This window comes from Oncorhynchus kisutch, unplaced genomic scaffold (assembly GCF_002021735.2).
Source record: "Oncorhynchus kisutch isolate 150728-3 unplaced genomic scaffold, Okis_V2 Okis01b-Okis20b_hom, whole genome shotgun sequence".
Classification (NCBI taxonomy): Eukaryota; Metazoa; Chordata; class Actinopteri; order Salmoniformes; family Salmonidae; genus Oncorhynchus; species Oncorhynchus kisutch.
Window position 1 is genome coordinate 8,525,505 of NW_022261978.1, and position 17,837 is coordinate 8,543,341.

The 17,837-nt window shown below is 45.6% G+C and overlaps 1 protein-coding gene across 1 annotated transcript; it reads right to left on the bottom strand.

The window, feature by feature from the left end:
* Positions 1-431: 431 nt before the first annotated feature.
* On the bottom strand, positions 432-17,334 carry LOC109876113 (retinol dehydrogenase 8). The gene is made up of 6 exons (XM_031811352.1): positions 16,954-17,334; positions 8,653-8,814; positions 4,076-4,255; positions 3,200-3,293; positions 1,434-1,617; positions 432-1,042 (listed from the first exon to the last, which is right to left on the bottom strand). Exons 1-6 carry the CDS (start codon positions 17,057-17,059, stop codon positions 812-814), a joined length of 957 nt encoding a protein of 318 aa, XP_031667212.1. The 5' UTR covers positions 17,060-17,334; the 3' UTR covers positions 432-811.
* Between the last annotated feature and the right edge of the window lie 503 nt (positions 17,335-17,837).

Below are 17,837 nucleotides of genomic sequence, written 5' to 3' on the forward strand. Positions count from 1 at the left end.
CTTGAAGATCATTTTGGCAGTTAATCACGGTTCCAAACTGATCAAAGAAAGCAGTCTTCACTCAAACTGTTTGTAATTGATTTACGTGTCGATAGTGCCATCTTGTGGTTTACCGGAGCGACTACACATTGCATTCATCTCAATTTCACTGATGTCTTTTCTTTCAGGTTGAATAATCATACAAATATATTACATCTTAACGACCAAAACAGCTATTATGAAAAAATTCCCCAAATCCATAATTAAGGAACATGACAACAGTAACGGAATGTTTTCCTAGCCACCGTGCTTCTACACCTGCATTGCTTGCTGTTTGGGGTTTTAGGCTGGGTTTCTGTACAGCACTTTGAGATATCAGCTGATGTACTAAGGGCTATATAAATACATTTGATTTGATATTGTTGTTCCAATATAAATCGGGGACTTCTCAAGAAGGTAGAAAGAGCTTTTAATGTCAAAATAGAGCCGATCCATTCTATTCAAAATGACATGTATTACACACAAGATAGACTATGTATGTATAGATACTATGTTAGACAGACAGAGAGGTTACATTTCACCTTCTGTAGGTCCTGCTTCTATCAAAACAAACAGTACAAAGTATGGCAGCTCACAGAGGGAGGAACACTTTAAAACTGCAGGGGGGGTTTTGAGTTTGTCTTTACAGTGTGTGTCTTGACTCTCCGTGTGTGTTGGGTGAGATGGTTCTGGAGCGCAGACATCCACAGGTCAGGTACTGCATACTAGTGTGTGTGTGTGTCTCTGTGTGCCTGGCACTTGTCTGTGTGTGTGTGTGTGTGTGTGTCCATGTCTAGTTAGGGGAGATGGTCCTGGAGCGTAGACATCCACAGGTCAGGTACTGCATAGCCTTCATGCTGACGTGCATCAGGGGCCCCAGGTTGAACAACATATGGTAGAAGGCGTGCACCGACAGGCCGCCCGTCTCGTCTGCATACTTCAGTGCCACGATGGGCGTGTACAGCGGGTTGGTAAGGTTCCGGAACCGTGCAGAACTGCCCTGCTCAATCACCTTCTTAGTACACTACAGGAGAGTGAGAGAGACTAGTTAGTGCACTGCTGGGGGAGGAAGAGAAGGAGAGAGAGACTAGTTAGTGCACTGCTGGGGGAGGAAGAGAAGGAGAGAGAGACTAGTTAGTGCACTGCTGGGGGAGGAAGAGAAGGAGAGAGAGACTAGTTAGTGCACTGCTGGGGGAGGAAGAGACGGAGAGAGAGACTAGTTAGTGCACTGCTGGGGGATGAAGAGAAGGAGAGAGAGACTAGTTAGTGCACTGCTGGGGGAGGAAGAGAAGGAGAGAGAGACTAGTTAGTGCACTGCTGGGGGAGGAAAGGGAGAGAAAGAAAGAAAGAGAGAGGGGGGGAAGAGAGAGAGTAAAGAGAGTAGGCCAGACACACACTCAGGCAGGTGGACTAACCCTGGCGATGTCATCAGGGGTCTGTCCTAGCGTCTCAAAGATGTCGACAGAGGAGGGCAGGTAGACGTTTTTAAAGTAGTTGACGGTATCGGCATCGGCCCCAGGGAACTCTTTCTGACGGACGTCCTGAATCATCTTCGATTCAAACTCTGTATGGACCGGGCCTGGCTCTATCATAGACATACTAGGAGGAGGGAGAGGAGAGGAGAGGGAGAGGAGAGGGGAGAGGAGGGAGAGAAAGAGGGAGAGAAAGAGGGAGAGAAAGAGGGAGAGGAGAGGAGAGGGGAGAGGAGGGAGAGAAAGAAAGAAAGAAAGAAAGAAAGAAAGAAAGAAAGGGAAGAGGGAGAGGACGAGAAGGAGGGAAAGAAGGACGGAGAGGGAAAAGAAAGAGGGGGAGAAGGAGAGGGAAAATAAAGAGGGGGAGAAGGAGAGGGAAAAATAAAGAGGGGGAGAAGGAGAGGGAAAATAAAGAGGACGAGAAGGAGAGGGAAAAGAGGGAGAAGGAGAGGGAAAAGAGGGAGAAGGAGAGGGAAAAGAAAGAGGGGGAGAAGGAGAGGGAAAATAAAGAGGGGGAGAAGGAGAGGGAAAAGAAAGAAAGAGGGGGAGAAGGAGAGGGAAAAGAGAGAGGGGGAGGAGGAGAGGGAAAATAAAGAGGGGGAGAAGGAGAGGGAAAATAAAGAGGGGGAGAAGGAGAGGGAAAATAAAGAGGGGGAGAAGGAGAGAGAGAAGAAAGAGGGGGAGAAGGAGAGAGAAAAGAAAGAAAGCGGGGGAGAAGGAGAGGGAAAAGAGAGAGGGGGAGGAGGAGAGGGAAAATAAAGAGGGGGAGAAGGAGAGGGAAAATAAAGAGGGGGAGAAGGAGAGGGAAAATAAAGAGGGGGAGAAGGAGAGGGAAAATAAAGAGGGGGAGAAGGAGAGAGAGAAGAAAGAGGGGGAGAAGGAGAGAGAAAAGAAAGAAAGAGGGGGAGAAGGAGAGGGAAAAGAGAGAGGGGGAGGAGGAGAGGGAAAATAAAGAGGGGGAGAAGGAGAGGGAAAATAAAGAGGGGGAGAAGGAGAGAGAGAAGAAAGAGGGGGAGAAGGAGAGAGAAAAGAAAGAAAGAGGGGGAGAAGGACAGAAGAGAAATCATGTTTTTAATCGTATGTTTTAATTGGTCCGCCCCGACAAAATATACATATTAAATTAAAAAATAAAGACATTAATTTAGGAAACCATAGCTACTGGTGGGAGGGAGTGGATGGGAGAAGGAGGGGAGAGAGAGAGGTGGGAGGGAGTGGATGGGAGAAGGAGGGGAGAGAGAGAGGTGGGAGGGAGTGGATGGGAGAAGGAGGGGGGAGGGAGTGGATGGGAGAAGGAGGGGGGAGGGAGTGGATGGGAGAAGGAGGGGGGAGGGAGTGGATGGGAGAAGGAGGGGGGAGAGAGTGGATGGGAGAAGGAGGGGGGAGAGAGAGGTGGGAGGGAGTGGATGGGAGAAGGAGGGGGGAGGGAGAGGTGGGAGGGAGTGGATGGGAGAAGGAGGGGGGAGAGAGAGGTGGGAGGGATTGGAGAAGGAGGGGGGGGGAGAGAGGTGGGAGGGAGTGGATGGGAGAAGGAGGGGGGGAGAGAGAGGTGGGAGGGAGTGGATGGGAGAAGGAGGGGGGAGGGAGAGGTGGGAGGGAGTGGATGGGAGAAGGAGGGGGGAGAGAGAGGTGGGAGGGAGTGGATGGGAGAAGGAGGGGGGAGAAAGAGGTGGGAGGGAGTGGATGGGAGAAGCTGTGTTAGAGAGACTCACGTGACGTTAAACTTGAGCAGCTGTACAGCCAGACACTCACAAAACCCTTCCATGGCAAACTTCGAGGCAGCATACACGTCATTAAACACGACACCTGAGATCAGAGAGCAGTATTTCATCAGGATCCCAACTACTACCACATCTGCTGACAAGCATTATGTAAAAAAAAAAACATAAAGAAATTAGTTTCATCCAATTTTCAAATGAACAACAGACATAATATTCTACGAAACAGGCGATTTACATTGAATTTCTTCACATGGCTTCACCATTACATAAAAGTCCACCATTATATCATATTCTGATCCGTTTATGATGTTGTACACGGAACCATTGTCATCCTTCACCATCAAAACATAGATGTAGACATCACCTTTTCTGTGGCAGAATATAAAATGGCCGCCACGGCCGCCAGGAGGCGTTTTTGCAATGCCTCCATATCTGAAAATGTTCAGGGCCTCAAACTGTACAAGTGTACTGAGTTCCCTGCTTTTGTTAGAAAGTGAACATATCACATTTGCCACATATCGCTTGGACCACTATGATGTGTATCTCCTCCTCTTTTTCACATCAGCCAATCAATCAATCAATCAATCAATCAATCAATCAATCAATCAACCAATCTATAAAGCATAGTTCCATACCCTGTAGTCCCATGACACTGCTGACCACTATGATGTGAAAAAGAGGAGGAGATACACATCAGCCAATCAATCAATCAATCAATCAATCAATCAATCAATCAATAAAGCATAGGTCCGTACCCTGTAGTCCCATGACACTGCTGACCACTATGATGTGTATCTCCTCCTCTTTTTCACATCAGCCAATCAGCCAATCAATCAACCAATCAATCTATAAAGCATAGTTCCGTACCCTGTAGTCCCATGACACTGCTGACCACTATGATGTGTCCTCCCTTCCTCTTCTTCATATCTGGCATCACCTCCTTGATCATCCGGATCACACCGAAGAAGTTGGTCTCAAACACACTCTTCATCTCAGCTATACTGATGCTTTCCACCGGTCCCACCAGACCTATACCTGCATTATTAACTAGAGAGAGAGAGAGAGGAGGGAGGAGGATGGGAGAAGGAAGGGGAGAGAGAGGTGGGAGGGAGTGGATGGGAGGGGGAGAGAGAGGAGGGAGGGAGGAGGATGGGAGAAGGAGGGGGAGAGAAAGAGAGAGAGGTGGGAGGGAGGGAGGAGGATGGGAGAAGGAGGGGGGAGAGAGAGGTGGGAGGGAGTGGATGGGAGAAGGAGGGGGAGAGAGAGGAGGGAGGGAGGAGGATGGGAGAAGGAGGGGGAGAGAGAGGAGGGAGGGAGGAGGATGGGAGAAGGAGGGGGAGAGAAAGAGAGAGAGGTGGGAGGGAGGGAGGAGGATGGGAGAAGGAGGGGGAGAGAGAGGTGGGAGGGAGTGGATGGGAGAAGGAGGGGGAGAGAGAGGAGGGAGGGAGGAGGATGGGAGAAGGAGGGGGAGAGAGAGGTGGGAGGGAGTGGATGGGAGGGGGAGAGAGAGGTGGGAGGGAGGAGAATGGGAGAAGGAGGGGGAGAGAGAGGTGAGAGGGAGGAGGAGGAAAGGAGAGGTGGGAGGAAGGAGGAGGGAGAGGCGGAAGGAGGAGGAGGGAGAGAGAGGTGGTAGGGAGTGGAAGAGAGAAGGAGTGGGAGAGAGGGATGAGAGGGAGAAAGAGGGGGCGAGATACGTGGGAACGAGTGGAAAGGAGAAGGATGGGGAGAGAGAGGTGAGAGGGAGAAGGAGGGGGGAGGAGAGAGAGAAAAGAGGTAGAGAGGGGGAGGGAGAAGAGAGAGGAAGGAATAGGGAAACCAGAAGGAAAGAGTGACACCCCTGTTCACATAGGTGATCAGAGCACTCTCGTCTCTTCAGTTGTGTTCCAGTAGTCACCACCGGGTGGCAGTATAACCTAAGGCTTTATCCCAGTCTCTCACTACACTGAGTTATAACCAGGCTTTATCCCAGTCTCTCACTACACTGAGTTATAACCAGGCTTTAGCCCAGTCTCTCACTACACTGAGTTATAACCAGGCTTTAGCCCAGTCTCTCACTACACTGAGTTATAACCAGGCTTTATCCCAGTCTCTCACTACACTGAGTTATAACCAGGCTTTAGCCCAGTCTCTCACTACACTGAGTTATAACCAGGCTTTATCCCGGTCTCTCACTACACTGAGTTATAACCAGGCTTTAGCCCAGTCTCTCACTACACTGAGTTATAACCAGGCTTTATCCCGGTCTCTCACTACACTGAGTTATAACCAGGCTTTTATCCCGGTCTCTCACTACACTGAGTTATAACCAGGCTTTATCCCGGTCTCTGACCAGGGCCTGTATAGTACATATCAGCCATACTCAACTGGCGGACCGCGGTTCAGATCCGGATCCAGAAAGGGGTAAATACGGGTCCCTACTTTTTAGGAACTCAGTCAGGCTTTCAACTTACTGCTGTTGTGAGTTGTACTAGTAGAATGCACCAGGCTGATGAATGACAATATCCCTTGGCCATCTAGGACCTTGGCCACCTAGGACCTTGGCCACCTAGGACCTTGGCCACCTAGGACCTTGGCCACCTAGGACCTTGGCCACCTAGGACCTTTGCCACCTAGGAACTTTGCCATCTAGGACCTTTGTCACCTAGGACCTTTGTCACCTAGGACCTTTGCCACCTAGGACCTTTGCAAGCTAGGACCTTTGCCATCTAGGAGCTTTGCCACCTAGGAGCTTTGCCACCTAGGAGCTTTGCCAGCTAGGACCTTTGCCAGCTAGGACCTTTGCCAGCTAGGACCTTTGCCACCTAGGAGCTTTGCCACCTAGGAGCTTTGCCACCTAGGACCTTTGCCACCTAGGACCTTTGCCACCTAGGAAATGTGTGTGACCGGACCTTCTCAAATAGTAGTTGCAGTGGTGGATAAAGTACCCAGTTGTCATACTTGAGTCCTTTTCTATTAAGGAATCTTTACTTTTACTCAAGTAAAAGTGAAAGTCACCCAGTAAAACACTACTTGAGTAAAAGTCTAAAAGTATTTGGTTTTAAATATACTTAAGTATCAAAAGTAAAAGTATAAATCATTTCAAATTCCTTATTTTAAGCAAAGCAGATGGCAACATTTATTTTTTCTTTACGGATAGCCAGGGGCCAGGGGCACACTCCACACTCCACCACTCCACCACTCCAACACTCCACCACTCCAACACTCCACCACTCCACAACTCCACCACTCCAACACTCCAACACTCCACCACTCCAACACTCCACCACTCCAACACTCCAACACTCCACCACTCCACCACTCCAACACTCCACCACTCCAACACTCCACCACTCCACCACTCCACCACTCCAACACTCCAACATAACTTACAAACGAAACGTGTGTTTAGTGAGTCAGCCAGATCAGAGGCAGTAGGGATGACCAGGCATGTTCTCTTGATAACTGGGTGAATTAGACCATTTTCCTGTCCTGCTAAGCATTCATCATGTAACGAGTACTTTTGGGTGTCAGGGAAAATGTATGGAGTAAAAAATACATAATTTTCTTTAGTAATGAAGTAAAAGTTGTGAAACATATGAATAGTAAAGTAAAGTACAGATACTCCCCAAAAACTACTTAAGTAGTACTTTAAAGTATTTATACTGAAGTAGTACTTTAAAGTATTTATACTGAAGTAGTACTTTAAAGTATTTATACTGAAGTAGTACTTTAAAGTATTTATACTGAAGTAGTACTTTAAAGTATTTATACTGAAGTAGTACTTTAAAGTATTTATACTGAAGTAGTACTTTAAAGTATTTATAAGTACTTTACACCACTGAGGAGTTGAGTACCCCTGGTATACATCAAGCATCTAAGGAGCGATGATCTAGGATAAATGTTGCCTTCTAGAAGACAATGAATAAGACCTGATCCTAGATCAGCACTCTTAGTCTGAGACGCTTCATACATATGGCCACTGAACCGAGGTCAGTTTTACTGTGGCCTCTCCAGTCTCTCAATGAACTATGATCTGAACCGAGGTCAGTTTTACTGTGGCCTCTCCAGTCTCTCAATGAACTATGATCTGAACTGAGGTCAGTTTTGCATGGTTTATCCCTAATGGTTAAAGTCAGGATGGAGGGAGATATGTGTAGTATAGTTGAGAACCTACGACAGTACATAGTATTTTAGACGTTGACAGTGTCCTAGATGGCTCTGGTTTATAGATTTTTGTTATGACAGAAGTGTTGCCTTGCGTCATAAAAACAAAGGTTGTTTCCTTCCTGAGAACGTAGAGAATAGGGTGCCATTTGGGACGCCTTCAGAGAAGTCCATAGATCACACAGGTTGTTCCTTCCTGAGAACGTAGAGAATAGGGTGCCATTTGGGACGCCTTCAGAGAAGTCCATAGATCACACAGGTTGTTCCTTCCTGAGAACGTAGAGAATAGGGTGCCATTTGGGACGCCTTCAGAGAAGTCCATAGATCACACAGGTTGTTCCTTCCTGAGAACGTAGAGAATAGGGTGCCATTTGGGACGCCTTCAGAGAAGTCCATAGATCACACAGGTTGTTCCTTCCTGAGAACGTAGAGAATAGGGTGCCATTTGGGACGCCTTCAGAGAAGTCCATAGATCACACAGGTTGTTCCTTCCTGAGAACGTAGAGAATAGGGTGCCATTTGGGACGCCTTCAGAGAAGTCCATAGATCACACAGGTTGTTCCTTCCTGAGAACGTAGAGAATAGGGTGCCATTTGGGACGCCTTCAGAGAAGTCCATAGATCACACAGGTTGTTCCTTCCTGAGAACGTAGAGAATAGGGTGCCATTTGGGACGCCTTCAGAGAAGTCCATAGATCACACAGGTTGTTCCTTCCTGAGTACTGTGTAGTAGCTTGTTCCTTACTGAGTACTGTGTAATAGGTTGTTCCTTCCTGAGTACTGTGTAATAGGTTGTTCCTTACTGAGTACTGTGTAATAGGTTGTTCCTTCCTGAGTACTGTGTAGTAGCTTGTTCCTTACTGAGTACTGTGTAATAGGTTGTTCCTTACTGAGTACTGTGTAATAGGTTGTTCCTTACTGAGTACTGTGTAGTAGCTTGTTCCTTACTGAGTACTGTGTAATAGGTTGTTCCTTACTGAGTACTGTGTAATAGGTTGTTCCTTCCTGAGTACTGTGTAATAGGTTGTTCCTTACTGAGTACTGTGTAATAGGTTGTTCCTTACTGAGTACTGTGTAATAGGTTGTTCCTTACTGAGTACTGTGTAATAGGTTGTTCCTTACTGAGTACTGTGTAATAGGTTGTTCCTTACTGAGTACTGTGTAATAGGTTGTTCCTTACTGAGTACTGTGTAATAGTAGGTTGTTCCTTACTGAGTACTGTGTAATAGGTTGTTCCTTACTGAGTACTGTGTAATAGGTTGTTCCTTACTGAGTACTGTGTAATAGTAGGTTGTTCCTTACTGAGTACGTCGACATGTCTGTTCTTGATTCCGTCGATACACTGTTTGACTGACTCGTCCGTACACACGTCCAACACAGCTAGAGAGAGGCTCTTCCCATACGCATCACCTGCTGCCTCCACCAGCTTGTCTTTACGCTTCAGGTCTCGCATGGTGGCAATGACTGGAGAGAGAGAGGGGAGAGAGAGAGGAGAGGGGGAGGGAGAGAGGAGAGGAGAGAGGAGAGGGGGTGGGAGAGAGGAGAGGAGAGGGGGTGGGAGAGAGGAGAGGAGAGAGGAGAGGGGGTGGGAGAGAGGAGAGGAGATGGGAGAGGGGGTGGGACAGAGAGAGGGGGTGGGAGAGAGAGGAGAGGGGAGAGGGAGAGATTGGGAGGGAGAGAGAGGGGAGAGGGAGAGAGAGAGAGGAGAGAGAGGGAGAGAGAGGGAGAGAGAGAGAGAGAGAGAAGGGTCAAACAGAGTTCACTGGATTAAACCTGATAATGAGTAAACAGAAATTGAGCACTTAAGTGTGTGTAATACATTGGTGTTAGACAGAAGTTACAAACCCTGCATGTAAGTGCATGTTCGAGTATGGAATGTTTATATTATTTGTGTGAGTGTGGGTGGGTGGGGTTTACTATTGTGTGTGTGTTTGTGTGGAATGTGTATGTTGAGAGGTGAGGAGAGGAAAGAGCAGGGGGGAAACATTCTATAAGACATTATGATAATAATAATAATAATAATAATAATCATATTCCCAAAGGACTGAATTTACTATTGTTAATCTTTGTAGCTATTTCTCACCTCTCTCCTCTCCTTCCTTCCCCCTCCCCCTCCTCCTCCTCCCTCCCTTTCCTTCCTTCTCCCTCCCCCTCTCCTTCCTTCTCCCTCCTCCTCTCCTTCCTTCTCCCTCCCCCTCCTCCTTCCTTCCCCCTCCCCCTCCTCCTCCCTCCCTTTCCTTCCTTCTCCCTCCCCCTCTCCTTCCTTCTCCCTCCCCCTCTCCTTCCTTCTCCCTCCCCCTCTCCTTCCTTCTCCCTCCCCCTTTCCTTCCTTCTCCCTCCCCTCTCCTTCTTTATGGAAACCTTCCCCCTCTCCCTCTTTATGGAGACCTTCCCCCTCTCCTTCTTTATGGAGACCTTCCCCCTCTCCTTCTTTATGGAGACCTTCCCCCTCTCCTTCTTTATGGAGACCTTCCCCCTCTCCCTCTTTATGGAGACCTTCCCCCTCTCCCCTCTCCCTCTTTATGGAGACCTTCTCCCTCTCCTTCTTTATGGAGACCTTCTCCCTCTCCTTCTTTATGGAGACCTTCCCCCTCTCCTTCTTTATGGAGACCTTCCCCCTCTCCCTCTTTATGGAGACCTTCCCCCTCTCCCCTCTCCCTCTTTATGGAGACCTTCTCCCTCTCCCTCTTTATGGAGACCTTCCCCCTCTCCTTCTTTATGGAGACCTTCTCCCTCTCCTTCTTTATGGAGACCTTCTCCCTCTCCTTCTTTATGGAGACCTCCCCCCCCTCCTTCTTTATGGAGACCTTCCCCCTCTCCCTCTTTATGGAGACCTCCCCCCTCTCCCCTCTTTATGGAGACCTCCCCCCTCTCCCCTCTCCCTCTTTATGGAGACCTCCCCCCTCTCCCCCTTTATGGAGACCTCTCCCCTCTCCCTCTTTATGGAGACATCCCCCCTCTCCCCTCTCCCTCTTCATGGAGACCTCCCCCCTCTCCCCTCTCCCTCTTCATGGAGACCTTCCCCCTCTCCCCTCCCCTTCTTTATGGAGACCTCCCCCCTCTCCCCTCTCCCTCTTTATGGAGACCTTCCCCCTCTCCTTCTTTATGGAGACCTTCCCCCTCTCCCTCTTTATGGAGACCTTCCCCCTCTCCTTCTTTATGGAGACCTTCCCCCTCTCCCTCTTTATGGAGACCTTCCCCCTCTCCCCTCTCCCTCTTTATGGAGACCTTCCCCCTCTCCTTCTTTATGGAGACCTTTCCCCTCTCCCCTCTCCCTCTTTATGGAGACCTTCCCCCTCTCCCCTCTCCCTCTTTATGGAGACCTTTTCCAGGTCGGTCTCTACTTGTAGCACATTATGCTGTTCATATGACAGTTCATTCAGGGAGAAGGTAATAGGCAGGTAGCCTTAAGGTTAGAGAGAAGGAAGGAGGATGAGTTGATGTCCAAGGACCGTTTAGCTACATCAAATTATGGCGATCCTTTTATTCACCATTCACCACCATTCACCAACCCACTTTATCCCAACCCCTCTGAAAGACACAAAAAGATGTTACATTTTAATTTGACTAGTTTCTCACAGCAGGAAAACAATCCTGCAGCAACAGGACATTTGAATTATTATGTGGATTATGATTAATAGACATGTTTGTAGGAGTTGATACATTCAGAGATTTTACAGTGGAAATTACGAACTTTAGAAGCCCCCCAAAAATATCAAATTAAGAATTTTCTGCAGTGCAGGAAAATTCTCTGCGAAAACAGAGTGATCAAATTAAGATAGGACACCTGTATACAGGTTGGAGAGGTTGGAGCAGGGGGCTGCCACACTGGGCGCCCGTGGAGCAGTTGTGGGGGTTTTAAGTGCCTTGCTCAAGGGCACAACGACAGGCAATGGCATCTGGGATTTGATTCCAGCAACTCATGGGTCCCGTCAGACCCCGGGATTCGAACCGGCAGTACCTGCCGCCCCGTATAACTAAATCATTGTCAGTTAACTATCTGATGGACCGCTCAGTATCATCCCAGGGGCCGGCAACAGTCCACGGACCACAGGTTGCGTACCGCTGGTCTACATCTAACTGTGTGTATCACATGGTTCTGAGTATCCTATAATATCCTATACTACTATATACATAACAATTAGCCCTATACAGGTTAATATATTCCACATGGTTCTGAGTATCCTATACTACTATATACATAACAATTAACCCTGTACAGGTTTAATATGCCCCACATGGTTCTGAGTATCCTGTACTATCCTATACTACTCTATACATCTATATGTCCCTACCTTATACCACATGGTTCTGAGTATCCTATACTACTCTATACATCTATATGTCCCTACCTTATACCACATGGTTCTGAGTATCCTATACTACTCTATACATCTATATGTCCCTACCTTATACCACATGGTTCTGAGTATCCTATACTACTCTATACATCTATATGTCCCTACCTTATACCACATGGTTCTGAGTAACACCTGATTCCACTAATGAAAGGTTTAACGATGTGTTGATTAGTGGGATTCAACTGAATAGTGTTAAGGATTAAAACATAAACATGTTCGCCCCTCAGAACCAGGATTAAAAAACACTGTGTTATACTATTCTATAGATAGCAGCCAGACGGCCCTGAACTACCTGTACCTCACGTGTCTGCTGTCTGATTTAGCCCTGGCACTGTGGGCTGATCTTATTATGGGGCTAGCTTAGCGTTAGCACTCACCCGACAGCACCAAGAATACCCATCCCACCCCACCCTCTGGCTCGCCCGCGGCCCAGGATGAGGCCTCTAAGTGGGGCAGTAAGCGGCCCAGGCAGGGCCCCTCCTGGAGGTTTAGGTATTATCCACCAGGCATTAGGACACTGAGAGCAGTGGTAATGCTACTACTCTTACTGATTGGTCTCAGGTTAAGCAGGGATGAGACATAATAACCATGATGTGTAACTTACACACACACACTCTTACATACACAGAGCCTTACATAGCCCAGACTGCAGACACACTCTTACGTACACACTCTTACGTACACAAAGCCTTACATAGCCCAGACTGCAGACACACTCTTACGTACACACTCTTACGTACACAAAGCCTTACATAGCCCAGACTGCAGACACACTCTTATGTACACACTCTTATGTACACACTCTTACGTACACACTCTTACGTACACACTCTTACGTACACACTCTTACGTACACAGAGCCTTACATAGCCCAGACTGCAGACACACTCTTACGTACACAGAGCCTTACATAGCCCAGACTGCAGACAGACAATCATGTAACCATGCTATGTGTTATAATCTGCTATGTAAGTGATGTATGTTGTAGAGGTCGACCGATTAATCAGAATGGCCGATTAATTAGGGTAGTTTTCGACACCGATTTGGCCAATTTTTTATTATTATTATTATTTATTTATTTATTTTTTCTTCATTTAACTAAGTCAGGTAAGAACAAATTCTTATTTACAATGACGGCCTAGGAACAGTGGGTCAACTGCCTGTTCAGGGGCAGAACGACAGATATTTACCTTGTCAGCTCAGGGATTCAATCTTGCAACCTTACGGTTAACTAGTCCAACGCTCTAACCACCTGCCTCACGAGGAGACTGCCTGTTACGCAAATGCAGTAAGAAGCCAAGGTAAGTTGTTAGCTAGCATTAACCTTATCTTTTAAAAAACAATCAATCAATCAATCATAATCACTAGTTAACTACACATGGTTGATGATATTACTAGTTTATCTAGCGTGTCCTGCGTTGCATATAATCGATGGCATTTGCGAAAAAGGACTGTCGTTGCTCCAATGTGTACCTAACCATAAACATCAATGCCTTTATTTAAATCAATACACAAGTATATATTTTTAAACCTGCATATTTAGCTAAAAGAAATCCAGGTTAGCAGGCAATATTAACCAGGTGAAATTGTTTCACTTCTCTTGCGTTCATTGCACGCAGAGTCAGGATATATGTTTGGGCCGCCTGGCACGTTGCGAACTAATTTGCCAGAATTTTACGTAATTATGACATAACATTGAAGGTTGTGCAACGTAACAGGAATATTTAGACTTATGGATGCCACCCGTTAGATAAAATACGGAACGGTTCCGTATTTCACTGAAAGAATAAACGTTTTGTTTTCGAAATGATAGTTTCCGGATTCGACCATATTAATGACCTAAAGGCTCGTATTTCTGTGTGTTATTATGTTATAATTAAGTCTATGATTTAATAGAGCAGTCTGACTGAACGATGGTAGGCAGCAGCAGGCTCATAAGCATTCATTCAAACAGCAATTTCATGCGTTTTGCCAGCAGCTCTTCACAATGCTTCAAGCATTGCGCTGTTTATGACTTCAAGCCAATCAACTCCCGAGATTAGGCTGGTGTAACCGATGTGAAATGGCTAGCTAGTTAGCGGGGTGCGTGCTAATAGCGTTTCAATCGTCACTCGCTCTGAGACTTGGAGTGGTTGTTCCCCTTGCTCTGCATGGGTAACGCTGCTTCGAGGGTGGCTGTTGTCGATGTGTTCCTGGTTCGAGCCCAGGTAGGGGTGAGGAGAGGGACGGAAGCTATACTGTTACACTGGCAATACTATAGTGCCTATAAGAACATCCAATAGTCAAAGTACAAATCGTATAGAGAGAAATAATCATATAATTCTTATAATAACTACAACCTAAAACTTCTTACCTGGGAATATTGAAGACTCATGTTAAAAGGAACCACCAGCTTTCATATGTTCTCATGTTCTGAGCAAGGAACTTAAACGTTAGCTTTCTTACATGGCACATATTGCACTTTTACTTTCTTCTCCAAAACTTTGTTTTTGCATTATTTAAAAACCACATTTAAAGTTTCATTATTTATTTGAGGCTAAATAGATTTTATTGGTGTATTATATTAAGTTCAAATAAGTGTTCATTCAGTATTGTTGTAATTGTCATTATTACAAATAAAATATAAAAATTGGCCGATTAATCGCCTCCAATTATTGGTCCTCCAATAATCAGTATTGGCGTTGAAAAATCATAATCGGTCTACCTCTAGTATGTTGTGTACCTGTGTTATAACCTGCTATGTAGTTGATGTATGTTGTTTACCAGTGTTATAACCTGCTATGTAGTTGATGTATGTTGTTTACCAGTGTTATAACCTGCTATGTAGTTGATGTATGTTGTTTACCAGTGTTATAACCTGCTATGTAGTTGATGTGTGTTGTGTACCAGTGTTATAACCTGCTATGTAGTTGATGTGTATGTGAGTCTTTAGCAGGGGTTGGAGTAAAGCAGAACGTTTCCACGCACAGACACTTCCAGAAGGTTAAGAGTGTGCAAAGCTGTCATCAAGGCAACGGGTGGCTAATTTGAAGAATCTCAAACAGAAAATATATTTTGATTTGTTTAACACTTTTTTGGTTACTACATGATTCCATATGTGTTATTTCATAGTTTTGATGTCTTCACTATTATTCTACAATGTAGAAAATAGTAAAAAATAAAGAAAAACCCTGGAATGAGTAGGTGTGTCCAAACTGTTGACTGGTACTGTGCTGAAACCTGCTGTGTAAGTGTTGGAACCTGCTGTGTAAGTGTTAACCTGCTGTGTAAGTGTTGACCTGCTGTGTAAGTGTTGACCTGCTGTGTAAGTGTTGACCTGCTGTGTAAGTGTTGACCTGCTGTGTAAGTGTTGACCTGCTGTGTAAGTGTTGGAACCTGCTGTGTAAGTGTTGGAACCTGCTGTTTAAGTGTTAACCTGCTGTGTAAGTGTTAACCTGCTGTGTAAGTGTCACATTGCACCCTATTCCCTACATAGTGCAACCTATTCCCTACATAGTGCACCCTATTCCCTACATAGTGCACCCTATTCCCTACATAGTGCACCCTATTCCCTACATAGTGCACCCTATTCCCTACACAGTGCACCCTATTCCCTACATAGTGCACCCTATTCCCTACATAGTGCACCCTATTCCCTACATAGTGCACCCTATTCCCTACATAGTGCACCCTATTCCCTACATAGTGCACCCTATTCCCTACATAGTGCACCCTATTCCCTACATAGTCCACCCTATTCCCTACATAGTCCACCCTATTCCCTACATAGTGCACTACTTTTAACCATAAATCATGTTTTTTATGGAGATAAATCATAGACTACAGGTTTTTATAACCCAATATATTGGACTATTTGGACTTAATAACCTACCAACAGCATCGTCACCATTAGGCTGCTGTACACCACACACACACACACACACACACACACACACACTTTTCTGTGTTACAGCCTGAACTCAAAATGGGTTCAATCTTTTTTTTTTCGCTCACCCATTTACACACAATACGCCATAGTCACAAAGTGAAAACATGTTTTGAGAAAAATGTTGCATATTTATCGAAAATTTAACACAGAAACATCTCATTTACATAATTATTCTCACCCCTGATCAACACTTTGTCGAAGCATCTTTGTCAGCGATTACAGCTGGGAGTGTTTCAGGGTAAATCTCTAAGAGCTTTCCATGCCTGGATTGTGCAACATTTTTGCACATTATTCTTTTCTAAATTCTTCAAGTGCTGTCAAATTGGTTTATGGTCATTGCTAGGCAACCGTTTTCAGGTTCTGCCATAGGTTTAAGTGGAAACTGTGATTCAGCCACTCAGCATCATTCCCTGTCTTCTTGGGAAACAAATCCAGTGTAGATTTGGCCTTGGCTATCGGTTATTGTCCTTCTGAAAGGTGAATTCATTTGTATCAGTTATTGTCCTGCTGAAGGGTGAATTCATTTGTATCGGTTATTGTCCTGCTGAAAGGTGAATTCATTTGTATCGGTTATTGTCCTGCTGAAAGGTGAATTCATTTGTATCGGTTATTGTCCTGCTGAAAGGTGAATTCATTTGTATCGGTTATGGTCCTGCTGAAAGGTGAATTCATTTGTATCGGTTATGGTCCTGCTGAAAGGGTGAATTCATTTGTATCGGTTATTGTCCTGCTGAAAGGTGAATTCATTTGTATCGGTTATGGTCCTGCTGAAAGGTGAATTCATTTGTATCGGTTATGGTCCTGCTGAAAGGGTGAATTCATTTGTATCGGTTATGGTCCTGCTGAAAGGGTGAATTCATTTGTATCGGTTATTGTCCTGCTGAAGGGTGAATTCATTTGTAGTTGAATCTGTGTTTGAAATTCACTGCTCGACTGAGGGACTTTACAGGTAATGAGGGATTTATTTAAAAAAAAATCATGTTTAAACACTATTATTGCACACAGAGTGAGTCCATGCAACTTATTATGTGACTTGTTAAGTACATTTTTACTCCTGAATTTATTTAGGGTTGATGTAACAAAGGGACTGAACACTTATTGACCCAAAACTCTTCATCTTTTCACTTTTTTTGTATTAATTTGTAACAATTTAAAAATCCATAATTCCACTTTGACACGATGGGATATTGTGTGTAGGCCAGTGACCAAACATCTAAACGGTATACATTTTAAATGCAGGCTGTAACACAACATGTGGAACAAGTCAAAGGGTGCGTGAATACTTCCTGAAGGCCCTGGAGGTTACTCTCTTACCGTGATAGCGCTGTTTCTCGTCCTTAGCGAGCATCACCGCCATCCTTAGTCCGATCCCGGAGGAGCAACCGGTGATTAGCACCACTTTTTGTCCTGGGTTCGCCATGGCTCTCCTAACGTTTTCCCCTTAACGGTTCAAACAACTAACGTCGCTTCTCTTCTCTCTCCAGTTGGCACATCGGGAATGAGCAAGCAGCAACGCGAGTAAGATGACAGGGGCTTTGCGTTGAGAGCCCCTGTAAGCGGATAACACGCACACAAACACACACCGCGCTCCAGAGTCACATGGACAGCACAGACCTGCGCGAAGATTATCTAACGCGTAGGCTTCACTGTCGGTTGGTCACCTGGTGTGGCCTCCCCGCCTCATCTGTTGAACTCGGTAGAACAGTAATGACTAGGCCAGGGACGGGGACCTCCCCCGGGAACTCCCCTCCCGTCTGTTGTTTACGGTTGCGAGTTAGACTAGTAGAATACACAATGTACAATTTCAAATTCGTTTGCACATTGCAGTTTTTCTCGTTATTTCAATCACTGATAGTCACTCAGTTAGCCCATGTCAGCGAGCATTTTTTAGCTTGGTAAATTAGTCTAGTAGCCAGCTATTTAAACTTGTAGTAATCATGGCCAAATTACCACCTGGGGCCTCCCCCATTGATTTTGTTAGTCAATTTCACTCAGATATTACAGTAACAACTGTAAACATCTCTCTCCATCCTATGGCAAAATGTTACGAATTTCAGCAAACTTGCTTTAAACTTACAGCATTTTCTCTACACCCCATTGCAAAATGTGTAGAATTACAACATCATAACTTGGGGGATGGGTGGGGGGTAAAAACAAAATGAAAAATGTCATGAAATCAATGACATTGATTATGTGAG

Bases quoted from the DNA above. Each gene is read 5' to 3' on its own strand.
- LOC109876113 (XM_031811352.1), bottom strand. From the start codon at position 17,059: ATGGCGAACCCAGGACAAAAAGTGGTGCTAATCACCGGTTGCTCCTCC. The intron at 1,618-3,199 runs GTGAGTCTCTCT...CCCTCCTCCTAG, and splicing joins CTGCTCAAGTTTAACGTCAC to TATGTCTATGATAGAGCCAG. The intron at 1,043-1,433 runs GTTAGTCCACCT...ACTCTCCTGTAG, and splicing joins CCCCTGATGACATCGCCAGG to TGTACTAAGAAGGTGATTGA.